Source organism: Scardinius erythrophthalmus, assembly GCF_964197995.2.
Source record: "Scardinius erythrophthalmus genome assembly, chromosome: 2".
Lineage (NCBI taxonomy): Eukaryota > Metazoa > Chordata > Actinopteri > Cypriniformes > Leuciscidae > Scardinius > Scardinius erythrophthalmus.
This window is the reverse complement of record NC_138222.1, coordinates 34,560,636-34,578,746: the sequence shown is the minus strand read 5'-3', so window position 1 is coordinate 34,578,746 and position 18,111 is coordinate 34,560,636. Positions and strand designations below refer to the sequence as shown.

Sequence of the window (18,111 nt, the reverse complement as noted above, 5' to 3'; positions counted from 1 at the left end):
TAATTGGACATTATTGAAGTGGGGGATCTTAAAGGAGGACAGGGCATGTTCAACACTTCTATCTTTTTACCATCATTAAATACATAATGGCTAATACAAGTCAAGTCAAGTCAAGTCAAGTCAAGTCAAGTCAAGTCAAGTATATTTGTATAGCGCTTTTCACAATACAGATTGTATCAAAGCAGCTTCACAGTATTAAATTAAATTAATACAACAAGGTTTGTTTCTAGTGGAATTTATTGATTGATAAAATAAAATTAAATATCCCCAAAATATCCCCACTAATAATAATAATACACTATTCCAACATCTCTCATCGCCAAATCTGGCCTACATTTACACTGTTTAACTAAACTTTTGCTAACTAGAGAAAGAGCCACGCTTCAGATGCTGATATACTCAGTGTGAAGTGAAGCTTCAGTGCCATTACTGAAGTGAGCAGGAGCGATGAGTTCAATCAGAGATTTCAGCATTACTTTAAAGTGCAGATGAGTAGGTGGAGGAGCCATTTGCAGGCAGGTGATCAAAGCTACACAAAACAAGTTTTAAAATATCTGTAAACCTCAACTGGCTACAACCCAATCAAATCCTTCAGCCGTAAACCCGTGTGATTCCATGTATGATGTTTACTTCAAATGCTCTACACAGGCCAGTCGCACTGTCAATTTGTTAAATATTTACTCCGCTCTCCGAGAGATATAAAACTAATAACTAATATAAAATGATTTTGCATCGACAGAACTAGAAATCCGACATGGCAGCAATGAGAGAGCCAACAGAAACAGCCTTTTCCATTCATGTTGAAGTTGCGAGTCTTTCAGTTGGAGAAAATGCCATCATTTTTAGTGCAAAATGCAGTTAATAAGCCTCCAAACATGAAGCAGCATAACTAGTCATCTATTCCCCCAGCTATTTGCAAAAAAAGTTCATTAGAGGAAGGGAAGTCTCTGGGAGCTGTAATGTATTATGAAGACAGTACCTCTATCAATTACAAAGGTAATTTTCCCTCTTCAACTTCTTTCTCGACAGCAATTAGTAGCAAACGTTAAATCCGTCTTTTTGAGGGAATCCTCCAGAGGTACAGATTTTAATTTCCGACAACACATTTATCGTAACTCTACATTACGGTATGTGCGTACATGTGCGCAGCTGAGGAAGAGTGTGTGGTCTGAACGAGCTATTTTTAGTATGTGTCTTTAGTCAGTATGGATGAGGCTTGCAAATGAAAGGGATGGGGTGGTATTCGGTCTCGCTGTGGGGAGTCAAGCCTCTGCCTGCTGTGGAGGTCAACCGGCAGAAAGACAGATTTGTTACAGTCAAAGACCCTCTACTGCTGCTCTGAGCATTAGAGAGGGAGTGCGGCTGAAGCCCACACGTTTTTAAGGTTGCGCTAACCGACAGGCCCTTGGCCGTACAATTATGAAACAGAGAGACCTCCATGGGGCTTTTTTTTAGAATGAAGATACTGCAAACTTAAAGATATGAGATGATTTAACAATTTAAGAGTGCAACCTTCTAATCTGTTAGAAAAACAAACATTTGATTGCTTGTGCTGACAGCTCAAGGCAAGTTTGATAGCTGTCAGAAAAAAACAACAACTAATCACTTCAAGCTAATTTTGGTTGCACTATTTCAAGGAGTCCTTGTTAAAGTGTAACACAAATAAGTACAGAGTAATATTAATTATCTGCGTTTACTTTCTATAGGATTAGGGTTTGATTTAGGGTTAGTACATGTAACGTGTAACAAGGACACTTTTTATTTCATGCTCAACAAATGAAGCTCCGATTCTGCATTGTGCAGCATTGAGCAACGTGTTTTTCCAGGATGTACTTCTGACGTGATAACTTTGGTCGTTGAGAGATTAGAGAAGTGAAAACGATAGAGAAAACTGAGCCTCTTTCCCTTCTCCACACGAGCTCTGAGAGTTCAGAGCCCAAACCGGAGCTGTCAGCAGGAACTGTAAGTATGCCGTATAGAAACATTCATCTGTGTCAGAAAAATAACCACATATGCAGAGCCTTTGTGAGAAAACTCACAAAGCAAAGTCTCCCTCTCTCATTCCCTTCAGCTTTTGTAGGATCCCAAAAAATATTCAATAGATCAGTTAAAAAAATAACTTATTGAAATGAATATGCACTTATTTATATAAATCAATATTTGCTGAGAAATACCCTCAAATGTGTGGCAGATGAGTATATCAATCAAAAAGTATCTTAAGAAGTGAATATATTGCACTCTTTCCAAAGATGCAAGATTGACATCTTTCAGAGGTTTCAGCGTGTTGTTTCTTGTTTTTTCAGTGTATTGCATCATGAGCGCTGCATTTTAAAGACACCTTGTCAGGTTAAAAACAGTTCAACTGAAAAAAAGCATGCCTCGAGACCCCTGTGTTCGAATCGGGTCAGAAGGCATGATTAAATGTGCCATTTTTGTGTGTGTTATTTTTATGAGTAATTAATTGTACTAAATTAAAGTGTTAAATCGACAGCCCTATTAAAAACACAAAACGCCAAATTGCTGAATGTGAGAATTTCTCAAGCGCAAGCTTTGTGTTAATGTGAATGTGTGTATCCATGTGGATGTATTCGTGTGTGAGTGTGTTGGTAAATCAAATCTGCAATTCTAATCACTGTTTGATAAAGACCTCTGTTTAGCTCAGTGACAGCAGAGGAAGCCGACGTCTTAAATTTAAATGAGTAGCACTGGGGAAGTGAAGGGAGGGAGAGATTTTAAATTGCACTTCTTCAGCTCAAACCAGACAGAGACAAGACGAAAGGGAAGAAAACACCCCAATAATTAGAAAACCTGGAAAGCATGGAAAGATGCAAGTGCTGTCTTGCAGCTCTAAATAAGGAATATATATATTTTCTAGAATGATCATTTTTATAAAGCTTGTATATTTAAGTTCAGTAATTTCACTTAAATGACAACTAATAGGTAATTTTCATTGCCATTTAAGTGAAATTACTGAACTTAAATATGAGCTTGATAAAAATGATCTTTCTAGAAGAAAATTTCAGATGGCACTTAGAGGCTTTTACATCTGAATTCTTCACACACACACACACACACACACACACACACACACACACACACACACACACACACACACACACACACACACACACACACACACACACACACACACACACACACATATATACATATATAAACACACACATATATATATATATATATATATATATATATATATATATATATATATATATATATATATGTATGTATTAGGGGTGGAGCCGAACCCGAATACGGTATTCGGAAAGGCACAAATAATGTGTTTTTTCCGAATACTTATTTCGAACAAATACTTTAAAAATATTTGTATTCGGGAACAAGAAAAAATTTATATCAAAAAGCTGCGTTTCCTCATGAGACATGGCGACCGGCGGTGCTGCTGATGTGGTGGCTGTAAATCCACTTGTTGATAAGAAAAGAAATATTTTGGATTAGGCTAATGTCACGTTGTCATAAGGGGCCGTTCACATAGCGCGTTTTCTGCGCGTGCAGATTTCAAATGTAGGCGCGTGTTTTTCCAGGCGCGTCTATGTCGACGGTTGCATAGCAACGACAGACGCCACGAGAGAGCTTGTGGAAAGGAGAAAGCGGTGCGAACTGCGCTCTCCATGATGACGAGGAAGTATCAGCAAAGAATTAATTAATTTCTAGCCCTTGCATTAGCTTTAGATATATTTATGGAGATGAGAAATGAAATAAAAAGCCGTCATTAATATCAGTCCGTCAGAAAAGCAGTTCTAGGCTTATTCTTGGCTGGATAACTCTTAGCAGGTTTAAGCCCTTTTAAAATTAAATATGAATGCAGTTTTGGATTAAATAAAAGTACAGTCAAGTCAAATAAAACACGTTTTATCTCCTGTATAGTTTGGTAACACTACAATAAGATACCATTCATTATCATTACTTAATGCATTATCTACAACAACACATTGAGTGAACAATATAATTTTACAACATCAATTAATGTTTGTGAATGTTATTTAATACAAACACACTGGTCATGTTTGTTCACTTCATTCATTGTGCATTAAATAATGTTAACATAAATAATGTTAACTTTCGATTTTAAAAATGTATTTTAAAAATTAACCCCAAGGAGAATAATTGCGACAGTATATAACTTATTTATTGTTAGGTCATTTTATCTAATGTAGATAATAAAATAATACTACAGTTTCTATCTTTGTAACCGTGATATAAACTTTAATATATCTAAATTTAATCTAAATTAAGCTTTGATACCGAAATTGGTACCGAGAATCGTGGATTTTCACTGGTATTGGTACCGAATACTGAAATTTTGGTACCGTGACAACACTAGTAGCTCTGTTAGCTCGGTAATTTAGACAATAGGCTGTTGACAGAGTAACGTTAACATAGGTAATGGTTGTTATGTTATTTTCTTTTCAATGACATTCCTTGTTACATGTTCATTGCTGGATTTATGGAAAAACATCAACCAATATTACATATCCATAATTATTATAATGGATATAATTAAAGAATACTTGCACTATAACGTAAATTAGAAGTGTAACGCAAAAAAACTGGATTTTTACACCTATTTTGAATTTTACTCGAATACAAATACAAATACAAATACAAATACTTTTCCCCCCTCAACAAATACAAATACAGATACAAATACCGGCTGCTTTGCACATCCCTAGTATGTATGTATGTATATATACACACACACACACACACACACACACACACACATATATATATGTGTGTGTCAGACACAATGTTTTGCTTCTCGGATACAGGACAGAAGCAGGTAGAAGTAAACCAGGCCATCTGCATGCTCTTCCTCTCACGGGGCCTTTCTACCCATGATTCCTCCCTCCATATGGAGAGTGTCTGTGAGCGTGTATGAGAAAGTATGTCTCTACCTTCTCTCCAGGGGGCCGGGGGATGCCCACAAACAGGTGATCCAGGAAGTTGGCGCTGCGCCCCAGACCGAGCACGGTGTAGGGCAGCTGGAGTGCGAGATGAGCTGACTGGCTGAGCTGCCCCGCTGCAGGGGGAGAGAGAGAGTGAGAGAGAGAGAGAGAGAGAGAGAGAGAGAGAGAGAGAGAGAGAGAAGAGAGAGAGAGAGAGAGAGAGACACACGGGGGGCGGGGGGGTAGTAGGAGGGAGAGAGTGGGATTGAGGGTGGAGGAGTGAAAGGTAAAAGAGAAAATAGCCGAGTGTGAGGAGGAGGGATGTGTCAGAAACAGGACATGAACAGGTAAGGGAGGGGAAGGAGAAGATGAAAGAGGAGAAAACATAAGAAATAGCTGCCATTAGTGTCATCCATAAATAAGGCTTGTTGTAATAAGAGAACTCAGTAAATGAAGGGCTCTTGCTCAGATCCTCATGAGCTTTAAATCAACCTCAACAAACTACTGCAGAACCTGCATACAGTACTAGCATAATATCCTTTAAATGGACAGTTCACCCTAAAAATCATTTACTCGTCTTCATGTCATTCCAAACCTTTATGAATTTCTTTCTTCTGTTGAACAGAGGATATTTTGCGAAATGTCTCAGTGTTGTTTCCATACAGTGGTCACCGAATGGTCCAAGTCAATGGTCACCAGAACTGTTTCCGAAAAATTCTTCAGAATATCTTCTTTTATGTTCCACAGATGATGTCGTACAGGTTTGAAACAACATTAGGGTGAGTAAATGACAGTAGATTTTTTTTTTGGTGATCTATCTTACTAATATGGCAGGTCTCATGAGGCAATGACATCACTATGTAGAATAAAACCACATTTCAAGTCAGTCTTCATCTCATACTTAAGTTTACAATATATAATATTTGTATCTGTAAAAATTTATAATAATAGGAAATGTTTCTTGAGCAGCAAATCAGCATATCAGAATTATTTCTAAAGGATCATGCGACACTGAAGACTGGAGTAATGATGCTGAAAATTCATCTTTGCATCACAGGAATACATCACACTTTTAGGATTCAGCCTGATCTGGCTCGACTACTTGGACTATAGCACACAAATCTCATGGACTACTTTGACTACTTTTAAGGAGTCTGACTGATGTTTTCACTACTGCTGTTATACAGAAAAGAAGATCTTAAGATATCATCTTTTGTGAAAATAACATCACACAGGTTTGAAATGACATGACAGTGAGTAAATAATGACAGAACTTTCATTTAAAATGAATATTGAATATAAACCTAAATGAATATGAATATTAACCCTGTCTATAGTGTCCCTGGGTTTTCTGAAGAGAGCATTTAAAAAAACAAGAACAAGAATAGGACTGTGAAAGCATTGAGTGAATCTGATACATAATAATAACATGAGTGCAGATCTTAACACAGACCTGTCCTGAACCTTACTAAATGTCCCTTTTAAAGCACACACTATAGAACCCTGCGTGGGTCTGTTTTCTTTATCCCGCTCCCGCTGAATGTCTGACCATTGAAGCCCGCTCCCACAACGTGTGTTCCACTCCTCCACAAACATTCTGTTTCAGCTTGGAGAAATTGTGAAAAAATTAGGTGTTTATGCTAATTAACATATAGAAAAAAATATATATACTAAAAAACATTAAGTGTACTTCAGGAAGGAATTAAATAATGAGGGATCGCAATCCCAATGCAGCCCTTTAACACTCACCTCTCCATGTGCTTTCTTCATGTGCTTTTTAACTACAGTATAATCAGCAAATCAGTTTCTAAAATCTATTTTTTTTTATAAATCTGGACCAGAAGGATGCTTGAACTAAATATAAACTAACTGATGGAGCACTTTATGTGTGTCCTGCTGAATCAGACACACACATAGTCCCCATCCGGGGAAAGGTCAGTCCATTGCTCATGTGTCATGTGTCCAGCTTAATGATGCCATTAAAGAGAAGAACAATTAGATGTGTATAAGCTGATTTCCCATTATGCATCAGAGAGGAGAGAGAGAAAGACAGAGAACAAGGGTGTCCCTAATAACTTCCCTTTGGCACATAATAGCATTAATGGAATACTGGATGCATTCTGAGGATCAATTAGATGGACTGAGGGAAAATGTAGAGCAAGTCTCACTGACCAGGAAAAGATCCTCAGCTCAAATAAAACAAAACAAGAATGGTCTTGTGTAGTCTTGCTCTAGTGGTGAAGTAGTGTGTGAAAAATTAACAGAACATTAAGGTTGATGTAAAGAAAAATATATATTTTGAATTGGCTTTTATATTGTATTATACTAAAGCCAAAGCAAAATATGCAAATATATGATTATGAAAATATTTGGACAATACTGAGAATAAGTAACACCCATCTTTTCCCCTACCCATGCTGAATTTTCATCAGCCATTACTCCAGTCTACAGTGTTACATGCTCCTTCAGAAATCATTTTAATATGCTGATTTACTGCTCAGTAAACACTTCCTATTATAATCAATGTTGAAAACAGTTGTGCTGATTAATATTTTGGTGGAAAATTCAAAAGAACAGCATTTATTTCAAAGAGAAAACTTTTGTAACATTATAAATTAATTTACTGTCACTTTTGATCAAGTTAATGCATCCTTGCTGAATAAAAGCATTTATTTCTTTTAATGATCAATTGACAACTTAAAAAAGTAAGGAAACTCGTTGCCTTAAAATTAAGTAAATAGACTTGAAAAAATTAAGTTGTGGAATTGTCAAGTTCACATAACTTCATTTTTTCAATTACACAACGTTTATTTACTTAATAATTTTAAGGCAATGGGTTTTTAAAGCTTAATTTAAGTCAACTTATCACTTTTTACAGTGTTTCAAAAAGAAAAAATATCTTACAGACCTAAAACTTTTGAATGAGTATAAATCAGAACATTTTCAATTCAATATATTTTTTTTTGAACAGCACATTTCACAATAAACATTATTTCAAAGCAGTGTGTACATTTTTTGCTTTCAAAATTTAATGTAGAAATACATTTTGAAAAGCTTTTTTTCTGTTGTTTCAAACCTTCTACAAACACCTGGCACCTTTGTGGTCCTCTGGGGGGTCCCTGGACCTCAGTTTGAAAAACCCTGGTGTGTAATGTTGGGTCCCACTATATAAAGTGTCTTTATCTACCATGTCCTAACATTAAAATTAATCATTTGATACAATGTACTTATTGTGTACATACACATTTTCCCATTGTACTTGCATTTAAAAATTGTAATTACCATCATGTAATTATCACGTAATTACCAAACAATTTTTTTTTATGCAAGTACATAGTAAAAGACACCTAATATAAAGTTTGACCTAATGTGGTTTAGTTCATGTAGTGTAGACCACATATACAGGGTGATCTGTAGCCCGCATATAAGCAACAGTATCCACAAAACAAAGAGGATTGAGATTCAGCTAGCCAAACACAAGCCGAGGTGCAAGACAAGCTAATAGAGCTGTAGCTCACCTCCTACACACACACACCTACTCACACGCTCACTCAACCACAGTCTGCACAAGAGCAAGGGCACATATTTTCTCTAACTACAGCTGTAGGACCATTGTGGTAAAATATGTACTCTAATGCATGCAAGGCAAAAAGTGAGAGAGAGAAAATAGCATCAATCTGACAAACAACAGCCATGTGGAAAGCACACAGGAGAGCGAGAGAGGGGAAAAGGAGAAATGGTTTACAAGTGTATCTGTTTCTGACTTTAAAAAATGTATCTGCTAGCCACAATACATACTTCATAAACAGAGAGCAGGAAAACAACACTGTATATATCAGAAGCGAACATAGACTGAAAGCAGATTTTAGTGTCCACACAAAACGCTCTCCCTAAACCCAACAGCTAAGATCATCTCCCCAAGCAAACCTGTTTGTTAAATGATCTCAGGTCTAGCGTCGCTATAGAAACCATTCTTTGCCCTGTCGATTGGGCGCTTGTGGAGCGATAAAAGGAACAAATGGTGGCGATGCTGCCTGGGCCTGAGGGATTAGAGAGGTTAGAGAGGAACAGTCGCTCGCCGAGCTGCAGAGCCAAAATGGCGGCTTGATCCAGACACTGATTTGTGTGTAGCGACACGTGTCTGCTCTGAGGGAGATAAGTGGAGTCTTCCAGAGGCCCCCAGCAGCCTTTCTCATCTTATCACGCTACCGTCACAGAAAACAGCAGAGACAAAATATGGCCACTCAAAGCCTGAATGACATCAAGTGCAGAGAGTTGGGAAGAGAGAGAAACTGGAATGACTAAATGACACAAAAAGAAGAAATGTTCACAAACATTTTTGGTGTCACACTTTAGATTAGGGTCCAATTCTCACTATTAATTTTTACTCAATAAACTCCCAATTACTGCTTATTAATAGTTATTAAGCTGGTTGTTAAGTTTAGGTATTGGGTAGGATTAAGCGATGCAGAATATGGTAATGCAGAATAGAGCATTAATATGTGCTTTATAAGTACTAATAAAGAGCCTAGGTCAAAATTTAGTCAATCTCGCCAGAAAGTATGAATAAAGAACAGAAATTTTGCAGCACCATATTATTGACTTGGCAGGCAGGATTTCAAATAGATGTAAAAAGACGCCTGTCATGAAGATTCCATGAGAGAGAAAAAAATCAGACTTGGTCAAATGTACTCTGTGCACATTATATGTAAATACTGTTCCCCAACAATGACCTTACAGTAGCTCAAAGAGACACAAATCAATCATATTCCAAAAAGACCAAATCAAATATTACAATGTCTGAATACATTAAAACAAAACAAAAACTAAAATGAATAATTTAAGATCAAATTTGAATTTAGGCATCATCACAACATTATAATGCAGAATATGACAAATGGTTTTTTATTTTGAGACTTGCTAAAGATCACTATTAATAAGTTTTAAATGTGTGCAAAATATAAGTTTTAAAAGATTAACTTTAGATGTGCATGAGCTATGTCTTTTGATAAATTTCCAGAAGAGGCAATTAAATCCCAAATCCACCTAAACCAACAAACAGACAATTTACCAGAAAGTCCTAAAACTTACCAAGAGAATGGACCTAGAAAGCAGCACTTACAATCCAAAACATGTTTTGCAGAGCGGAATCATTGTCTACTTACAGTATAAAAAGGTAGAATTGAGAAAATGGGAAACCACCTCAAATAATTTACAATCTAGGCTCCAAGTGAATCATATTTGTAGTGTAAAGTACAAATGTACAGTGGTCGCAAGATGTGCGACATTTGCAATTAAAAAAATTCCATGTTCTAAGTATCTGTAAAATAGCCAATACAATGCAATAATGATTACTAATGCTTCGCCAACAAATAGCCGTGTTTTTTGCACCAATAGAGCTGCTTTGAATCTTGCAAGAGCAAGACAGGAAGAGAGCCAGCAAGAGTGGTAATTATAGAAGAAAGAACTGCATTAGGTCAGATGTGTCTCTCTCTTTACATGTGCACTGAACATAATGAAAGGACTTCAAGCTGTCTTAACGGAAAAAGAAGGCGTTCAGATCAATTACAGAGAAAAAAAGGCTCCAACAAAGGTCATTATCACAGTCATTCTATCGCTCTTCATGGGGAGGAAGCAGATGATACGGTATATGTGATGAGTGCGAATGTGCTCTCTTTGTGATTTTGATGGATTGGAGTGATACGCAGTGACAGAGACGAGGTAGCACCAGCAGAGCTCCCTTCTTTTGCTCCATCAACATGACAATCCAGATCACGATCATAAAGAATTATACACTCATGGTCAGCACAAGCTTGTATATTGTGTAGTGTTTTCTAATCACAGGAGCCTTTGGAAAAAGACACAGGAAAGAGGGGATAATCCTGTTGGCTTGTAAGTGGGTGGGGGTCTATATTTGCTCTGGGAGATTCAGAGAGGGACAAAAGCTGTGATCAATACTAATCGTACTTCTCACTCCAGCTGCGGGCTAAACTACACTTCACGGCACATATGTGAGAGTGTGTGAATGAGGATGAGTAGAGAGAGGAAGATGGTCAATCGACTCCAGAGACATTAGACTTACAACATACAGTAGTAAAAGTCTTAGGCACGTTAGTATTTTCACACACAAAAATGGTTTTAAGCAATCTAATTATATCTTTTGCTGTAGTGTGTCAGTAGGAAATATCAGTTTACATTTCCAAACATTCCTTTTGCCATTAATTGTAATAATCCAGTGAGATTTTTGCATGCACAAGGAGTCTGACAACAGCCGGTATGATCTACACAGAGATCTGATCACACCATCATCAAGTCCATCTGGGATTACAAGAAGAAACAGAAAAAAACTGAGACAGACTAAATCCACTGTGGCAACAAGATGCTTGAAGAAACCAAACTTTTAGAGCCCAACGTATTGCCTAAAATTACAGCTACCCAATAAGAGAGTAGAAATCTTAGCTCTGTTTAACACATTTTAAGTTCATTCTGCAGAACTCTATGCAAAAAAGTCAGCAGAATCCATCTGTGCCTGCATATGAGTGTGTAGGGCATGTAAGAGTGTGTCTGTGTGTGTCCCTCACTGTGAGGATTCAGAGGGGCTGTTCATTATACACCACATTCATTTGGCTAATTAATGAGAACAGTCTCAAGCGCCATATTGATCTGCATCTTCTTCTGCGTCAGTCTCGCCTCTCCCACCTCTTGTGTCTGCCTCCGTACTTCACCCTTTCTCTGTTTACTTACTACTCTCATTCATTAACTTGGTACTGCAATTATACAAGCATGAAAACACGACCATCTGAAGTACTTTATCATCCTCAGACATGACTTGAGAGGATGTCCCCTACCCCACCCCCTACACACGCACATTTACCTACACGAATTCTTCATAGGTTGCTTGAGTCACAGTTCTAATCAACTCGTAATTGGTCTAAAGAATATTTCTTGCTGGAAGAGAAGTTAGCTTAGAAGCTGTACGTTGCTCCTAAATTAAGCCAATTGAGAAAACACAGTGTAATTTGTTTGGTTTAGTCGACTGGGTTCTGTTCAGATAATTTAATAGCAAGATAACTCGTTGGGAGATCAAGCTGATTTAAAAGTTATTTTCAATGTTCCAGTTAAACTAACTTCCAGAGGATGTTTTTTTCCTATCAGGACAATGCATTAGCAGTGTTGCCTTCATGGCATCTGTGGTTACTTCAGTTACTTACTTTGTCCTCAGTTACTTTGTCCTCAAATAGAGAGAGAGAGAGAGCGCGAGAGAGAGCGAGTGCAGACAGCAGCAGAAATACCGCCGACCCCATGTCCTGGGCTCGAGTCTAAATGTGCAATAAGTCTTGCTGAGCTGTGTTTCATTACTGGCCAATGAGAGCCTGAGGGAATAAGGGCCCTAATACAACCAGGCCTGTTCTCCACTCCCCATACGACATACACCCCATGACTGTCCTTCAGCTGACCCCAGACACCCTGCTACAATCTCTCCAATTACAGCAGGACATTGATCACAGAACTGTAGTTAGAAGTTCAGCAGCAGAGCAAGGAGGGACGATGGGCCGCAGTGTCACTAAGCTCTACTTACACTTTCTGTGCTGAAACTGTGATTGCTTTTATTTATCTGTTCCTCTGTGTTTTCTTTGGGAGTGCCATCAATTCCCTATCGCACCTCAACTCTTCACACAGTAAACTGTGTGTGGAGGATAGACAGATAGAATGATAGACACAACAATAGATAGAGCCATAAATAGATATATAGACAGCTAGACAGACAGATATAACATAAGTGATATAAGAGTGATATAACAATAAGTAGAACGAAAGAATGTCAGAACAAAAGAAAGATAGATAGAACGATAGATAGAATGATTCGTCAAGACAGACAGAACGAGAGACAAAACATACAGCACAGAGAATAACAGACAGAACACACAGCATACAGACAGACGATAGATAGATAAATAAATAGATAGAACGACAGAAAAAATGAGAACACGATAGACAAACAGAACAACAGACAGACAGATTAGATATATAGATATATAGATAGACAGATAGACAGACAGACAGACTCTCTATATGACTTCATTAGATGATGAACTATCCTGGCAAATTTCTGATGGACAGACAGACAGTCTGAAACACATTATATATATATTATATATATATATATATATATATATATATATATATATATATATATATATATATATTAGATCCTGACCTTAATATCAAAACAAGCCTGGCACACAGCAGGTGAAGCAAGAGATTAATATTAAATTTCATACTCAGACTATTAAGAAGCAAAAGCGAACAAACATCTCTGCTCATTTGTATTCTGCTTCAGCAGGTGTAAAGACAAACCAAGAACATTATTACTGTGACATTTACATTATAGACTAGTATTTCTGAATATACCATTTAACTCTGAGACAGTTTTTTTTCTCAATACAAAACAATGACAATAAACATTATAAATGCTTTGTCTGCTTATAGACCCGTCTTTTATCCGTTATGAATATCTCTTCACAGTAGAGAGGAAAGAACAAAGATAAAGAGGACAATGAGAGAGAGTTGAAATATTTAAGATAACAGAAATTCATGTGGTTTGCTGGCTAGTGAAGGATTAGAGCTCAAAGGCAAGTTCAGAAACTCTGGTCTGGCCCTTAAAAGCAGAACATAATTCCATTTAAAAAAGAAAGAAAAAAATATAGTTTCTTCTACAAGCATGAAGCACAAAAATTCCCAAAAATCCATTATTTCCAGTTATCTGAGGATAATTTTTGTCCTTTAAACCATTTAGTCATTTATCTTTGAAATAGCTCTGTCACATCCTGCTCTCTGTTCTGCTGAGGATCTTCAGCACAGTCTACACACACACACACACACACACACACACACACACACACACACACACACACACACACACACACACACACACACACACACACACACAGAACCACAACAATAAAGAAACATTCATTCTGTTTATGTAATACCTCCACTGAGAGTTCAAGGTCAGTGACGTATTTCAAAAGAGACTTGAGGAAAATAGTCATGGCACCAAAGCGATGTGAGTTCTGTCAATGCCCTAAGGAATTTATTCTTATCTGCTCTTAGAAAGGTAGAACGAGGTCATTTGTTGCCCCATCTCTGATCTTGAACTTGGTCAATCCTTGAGGGCCAAAACAACAAACGAGAGATGCTCATATTTACAATACTAATCAATCAAGAAGCAAGACAATTCAACCACCAAACTGATATGTGCTTTGTGGCAGAATCTCTAGGTTGCTCTAGTCTAGTTTACTTTGATGTTTGGTTAAATTCTCTTGTATACAATGGAACTATAACAACAAAAATTAATATGTCGTCTATGGAACATTGTGTGACAATGGATAGAAATTAATCAAAGACATTTGTAATAATTCATTATGATGTAATTGAACAACTGCATGAGAGAAACTTGGCTGTGAATATAACAATTTATTTAATGTAAACATATTTAAATAAATGTTTTACTTAAACTAAAAGGTAGCTATTTAATAATGAATAATAAAAAACAATATAAAAATCATAAATAATATATGATAACTCCAATATTCTCTATAGTGGCTGCATTCATTGTCTTTGTGCAATCCAATCTCAAATTGTTGCTTTCAGACAAGAAACAAATTTATGTAATTCCTCATTTCTATTTCCATATAACAAACAAATATGCATTTTATTTATGTTTTAATTAAGATTTTTTACTAACAGACGTGAATAATATTTTTTTAAAGTGAAAAAAGGGCAGTTCTCCAAAGCAAAAATGTGTGTCCTTAACACAATGTACCGTGCCAGAATGGATTTTCGAAATCAACACCAGAATTAAGTGTGGCCAAGAAAAAGCTTTTTATTGGTTTATTCAAAATCATCCTAGTCTAGTTTAGTCTGATCCTTCAAAAGATATGGAACTAGTCAAGATGGATGACTGCAGTGTGTTGAGGTTGACTTATCTTACCTCACTGAAGCAGGATATGCTGGGCAAAGAGATATGTGTGATGTTAAAAAAGTGTTAATCTTTTACTTTTACGTGTACTCACCAGAAGCATTCTTTAGATAACCGTTCGAGTCCACCGATGTGTACATGACATACGGGCCAGGCTGGTTCACACCGAATGGCTGTGGGATGGATAAAAGTGATTAACAATAAATACAGAACACAAACAATTTGCAAAAGGAATTTTAATCAGAAAACTACTTTATAAGAAGCAAATAACAACCATTTCTAAAGGTGCCGTAACATGAGAAAAATTGGCAATTAGCAAATTAGCAAAACCGATATAGCGATATATAAAACATGTATCACTTTTCAAACCAAGCAGCTTTCAATGTGGTGGATCCATGTGACTAACTTGAACCTGTTCATCCTCACGCAAAATTCCCAATTTCATGATTGAAATTACTGTTTTGCTTATGAAATTCGCAGAACATTGGTAAATGTGACCGCATCTTAACTCACACACAAGACGTTGAGACCATGCAGGACACTAAAAACCTGCACATTGGACCTATTCTGATAATATAGATGATAATTAGAATGACCCTGACTGCTTGTTTGCAAGTGTGTGTGTGTTTTCAGTTGAGTCCACAAAGATCACCACAGGTTAGTCTCCTACAAATACTGAGACACATGAGAGATGTCTATCAACAGCCAGCAGTAACGTGTGGCCAACACTGGCTCAGCGCCGGGGAGATGGGGCAGACCTGCTAATATGCCAGCTTCTCAATTATGGATACTTTTCTCTGTGCAGACAATAACCCTGGGAACTGCAAATGAACAGCATGCCAGGAACAAGTGGGCATACATTTTTTAACAGATTTATTTGTGAGGCATGATTATGAGTGGGGAGGGGTGAAATGATTCCCTTGTTGTAAATGATGTTCCCCTGTAGCTGATGAATCCAGCCAAATGGACAATGTTGACAGAGAATGGGACAATCCTGGAGCAGAAGCTCTGCGTCACCTAGTGCCAAACTGACATAAATGAGGGAGAGGATGACCTGGCAGCATCAGACACAGATGAAAATCGTTCAGGCAAACACAACAGTGAGGGCAAAGTACACGGCCAGAGAATCTGACGTCAGTGAGACCCGAAGTCCAACAGATTTCTTTGGACCAGAAAACCTACTCCATCGCCAACATCTAAGTTCAAGTTTATTATGCCATAGGGAAAATTGGCTTGCAAATTACTAGCATTTATCTGAAATACAAAATGATATTGTAACATTATAAATCTCTTTGGATCAACTTAGTGAACCCTTTCTGCATAAAAACATTACTTTTTATAAAAATATATATTTTATATCATTTTTAATAAAATGATATTCTGAAATACGCACACCAAACTTTTGAATGGTAGTGTATCTCACAATGTGACTGTATATCTTGCATTTGCGACCTTTTCTAGTAACTGCACATTTACTCTACTTTTAAATTGAAACCTCAAAAACTACAACATCCCAAATCCACCCCTTAAGCAATGGAGGTTGTTTGTAGCAGAGCTTACAGAGCACCAACTATTATCAAGATTTTCTTACTGGAGAACTGAAGAAGCAAAGCTTTAATCACACAGGAAGACAACATTTGACCCAGACAAGAATGCCAAACATAATGTCTGCAAATTCAGAAGCCAGTTACAAAGCAAAAAAAAAAACCTCCATTAAACTCTTCAGATTGGCTGAAGCATAGTAAACAACCGGAGAGCCTTGGGCTATAGCAACCATACAAGGACAGGTGGATAACCCATGATCTCGCTGATGAAACCATTAGACAGCAAGAGACAAAAGTTGAGACTGAGCAATCCAGAGAACACAGAGAAACAATGTAAACGTGGAAAGATGAAGCATCAGAGGAAACAAAGTGATGCCTAAGACAGCAGACAGGCGAGAGGCAGCTAAAAGGAGATAAATGCGTTTCGTGAAATATGCACCTGTTTCACTGAAGTGTCATTAATAGCATTTTCAGAAGAAGCACATTTTGAAGAAGAATCAAACTCATCAGATAGGCTCATGGTTATCAACTATCGCTATATACGGGTAACAGTGAAGGATATTAGTTGGTTCTTTGGACCACTGGGTTGGACTGCATTCCTTGAGGTGTTTTTTTTTTCTTGATTGTTTTGGCGCAGATTTTAAAGTTCAGGGTTAGTAAGATTTTGTAAATATTTAATTCAGCAAGGACACATTAAATCGATCAAAAGTGACAGTAAAGACATTTATAATGTTATAAAAGTTCAAATAAATGCAGTTCAAATTAATGATATTCTGTTCCTCAAAGAAACTTGAAAAAATGTATTATGGTTACAATAAAAATATTAAGCAGAACACCTATTTTCAACATTGATCATTCTTGAGCACCAAATCAGCATTTTATAAAGATTTCTGAAGGATAATGTAACACTGAAGACTGCAGGAATGGCTGGATATACATTATACCTTCATTACTGACCCCAACTTTTGAACAGTAGTGTATATGCCTTCAAGGACTCGAACAAAGAGAGAAAATCGAGTTAATAGTTTATAATATGCTGATGAGCAAAAATGGAACATTTCAAATTGCCTACTTCCCAGGGGGAGACACATTTTTAGGGAAAATGTCATTATTTCTGCAATTCCACCGGATGCACAGAATTTGCACACTGCCCTTTTAAAGCTGTGATGAAATGGAAGTAGCAATATATCTTTTCTCCTGTATTGTGACTATATCTGTTACATGAGTATAACTCATGATGAGGACTCAAAAGTGGAGGTAGATGAACGTGAGTTTGCAGGGGTGGGTTTTAACAGACTAAATTATTGGAGGAGTCCTGCATACGTCACCAGAGAGAAGTCTTTTTTTTTTTTTTTACCAAAAGGTACAGTTATGAAATTTTGATTAAACAATGAGCTCGATGAATTGCTCATAAGATATAAAACACACATTTAGAAAATAGGTGAACAGTGAATTTTCATTTTCATCCAGAACACATGAATTCATCTGAACTATATTCTTCTATCTGAATATTAATTCAGCATGGGACTGTATAACATGTATGTCAGGGGTCCTGTCGGAGCGAGACAGGAGTGCAGCCCATCTTAAAGAGCTCTTATTTAATCATAGAGCCCTCTGCTATCCACTGCCCTCAGGGCAAACTGTCTGAACTCGGCATATC

The 18,111-nt window shown here is 37.1% G+C and overlaps 1 protein-coding gene across 1 annotated transcript in view; it reads right to left on the bottom strand.

The window, feature by feature from the left end:
• itfg1 (integrin alpha FG-GAP repeat containing 1) overlaps positions 1 to 18,111 on the bottom strand; it is a 139,313-nt gene that overhangs the window by 13,174 nt on the left and 108,028 nt on the right. Inside the window, exons 14-15 of the mRNA XM_081359868.1 lie at positions 15,002 to 15,080; positions 4,935 to 5,059 (exon numbers count right to left, since the gene is read on the bottom strand). Coding sequence (XP_081215994.1) covers positions 4,935 to 5,059; positions 15,002 to 15,080 — 204 coding nt within the window. The remainder of the gene's footprint in view (positions 1 to 4,934; positions 5,060 to 15,001; positions 15,081 to 18,111) is intronic.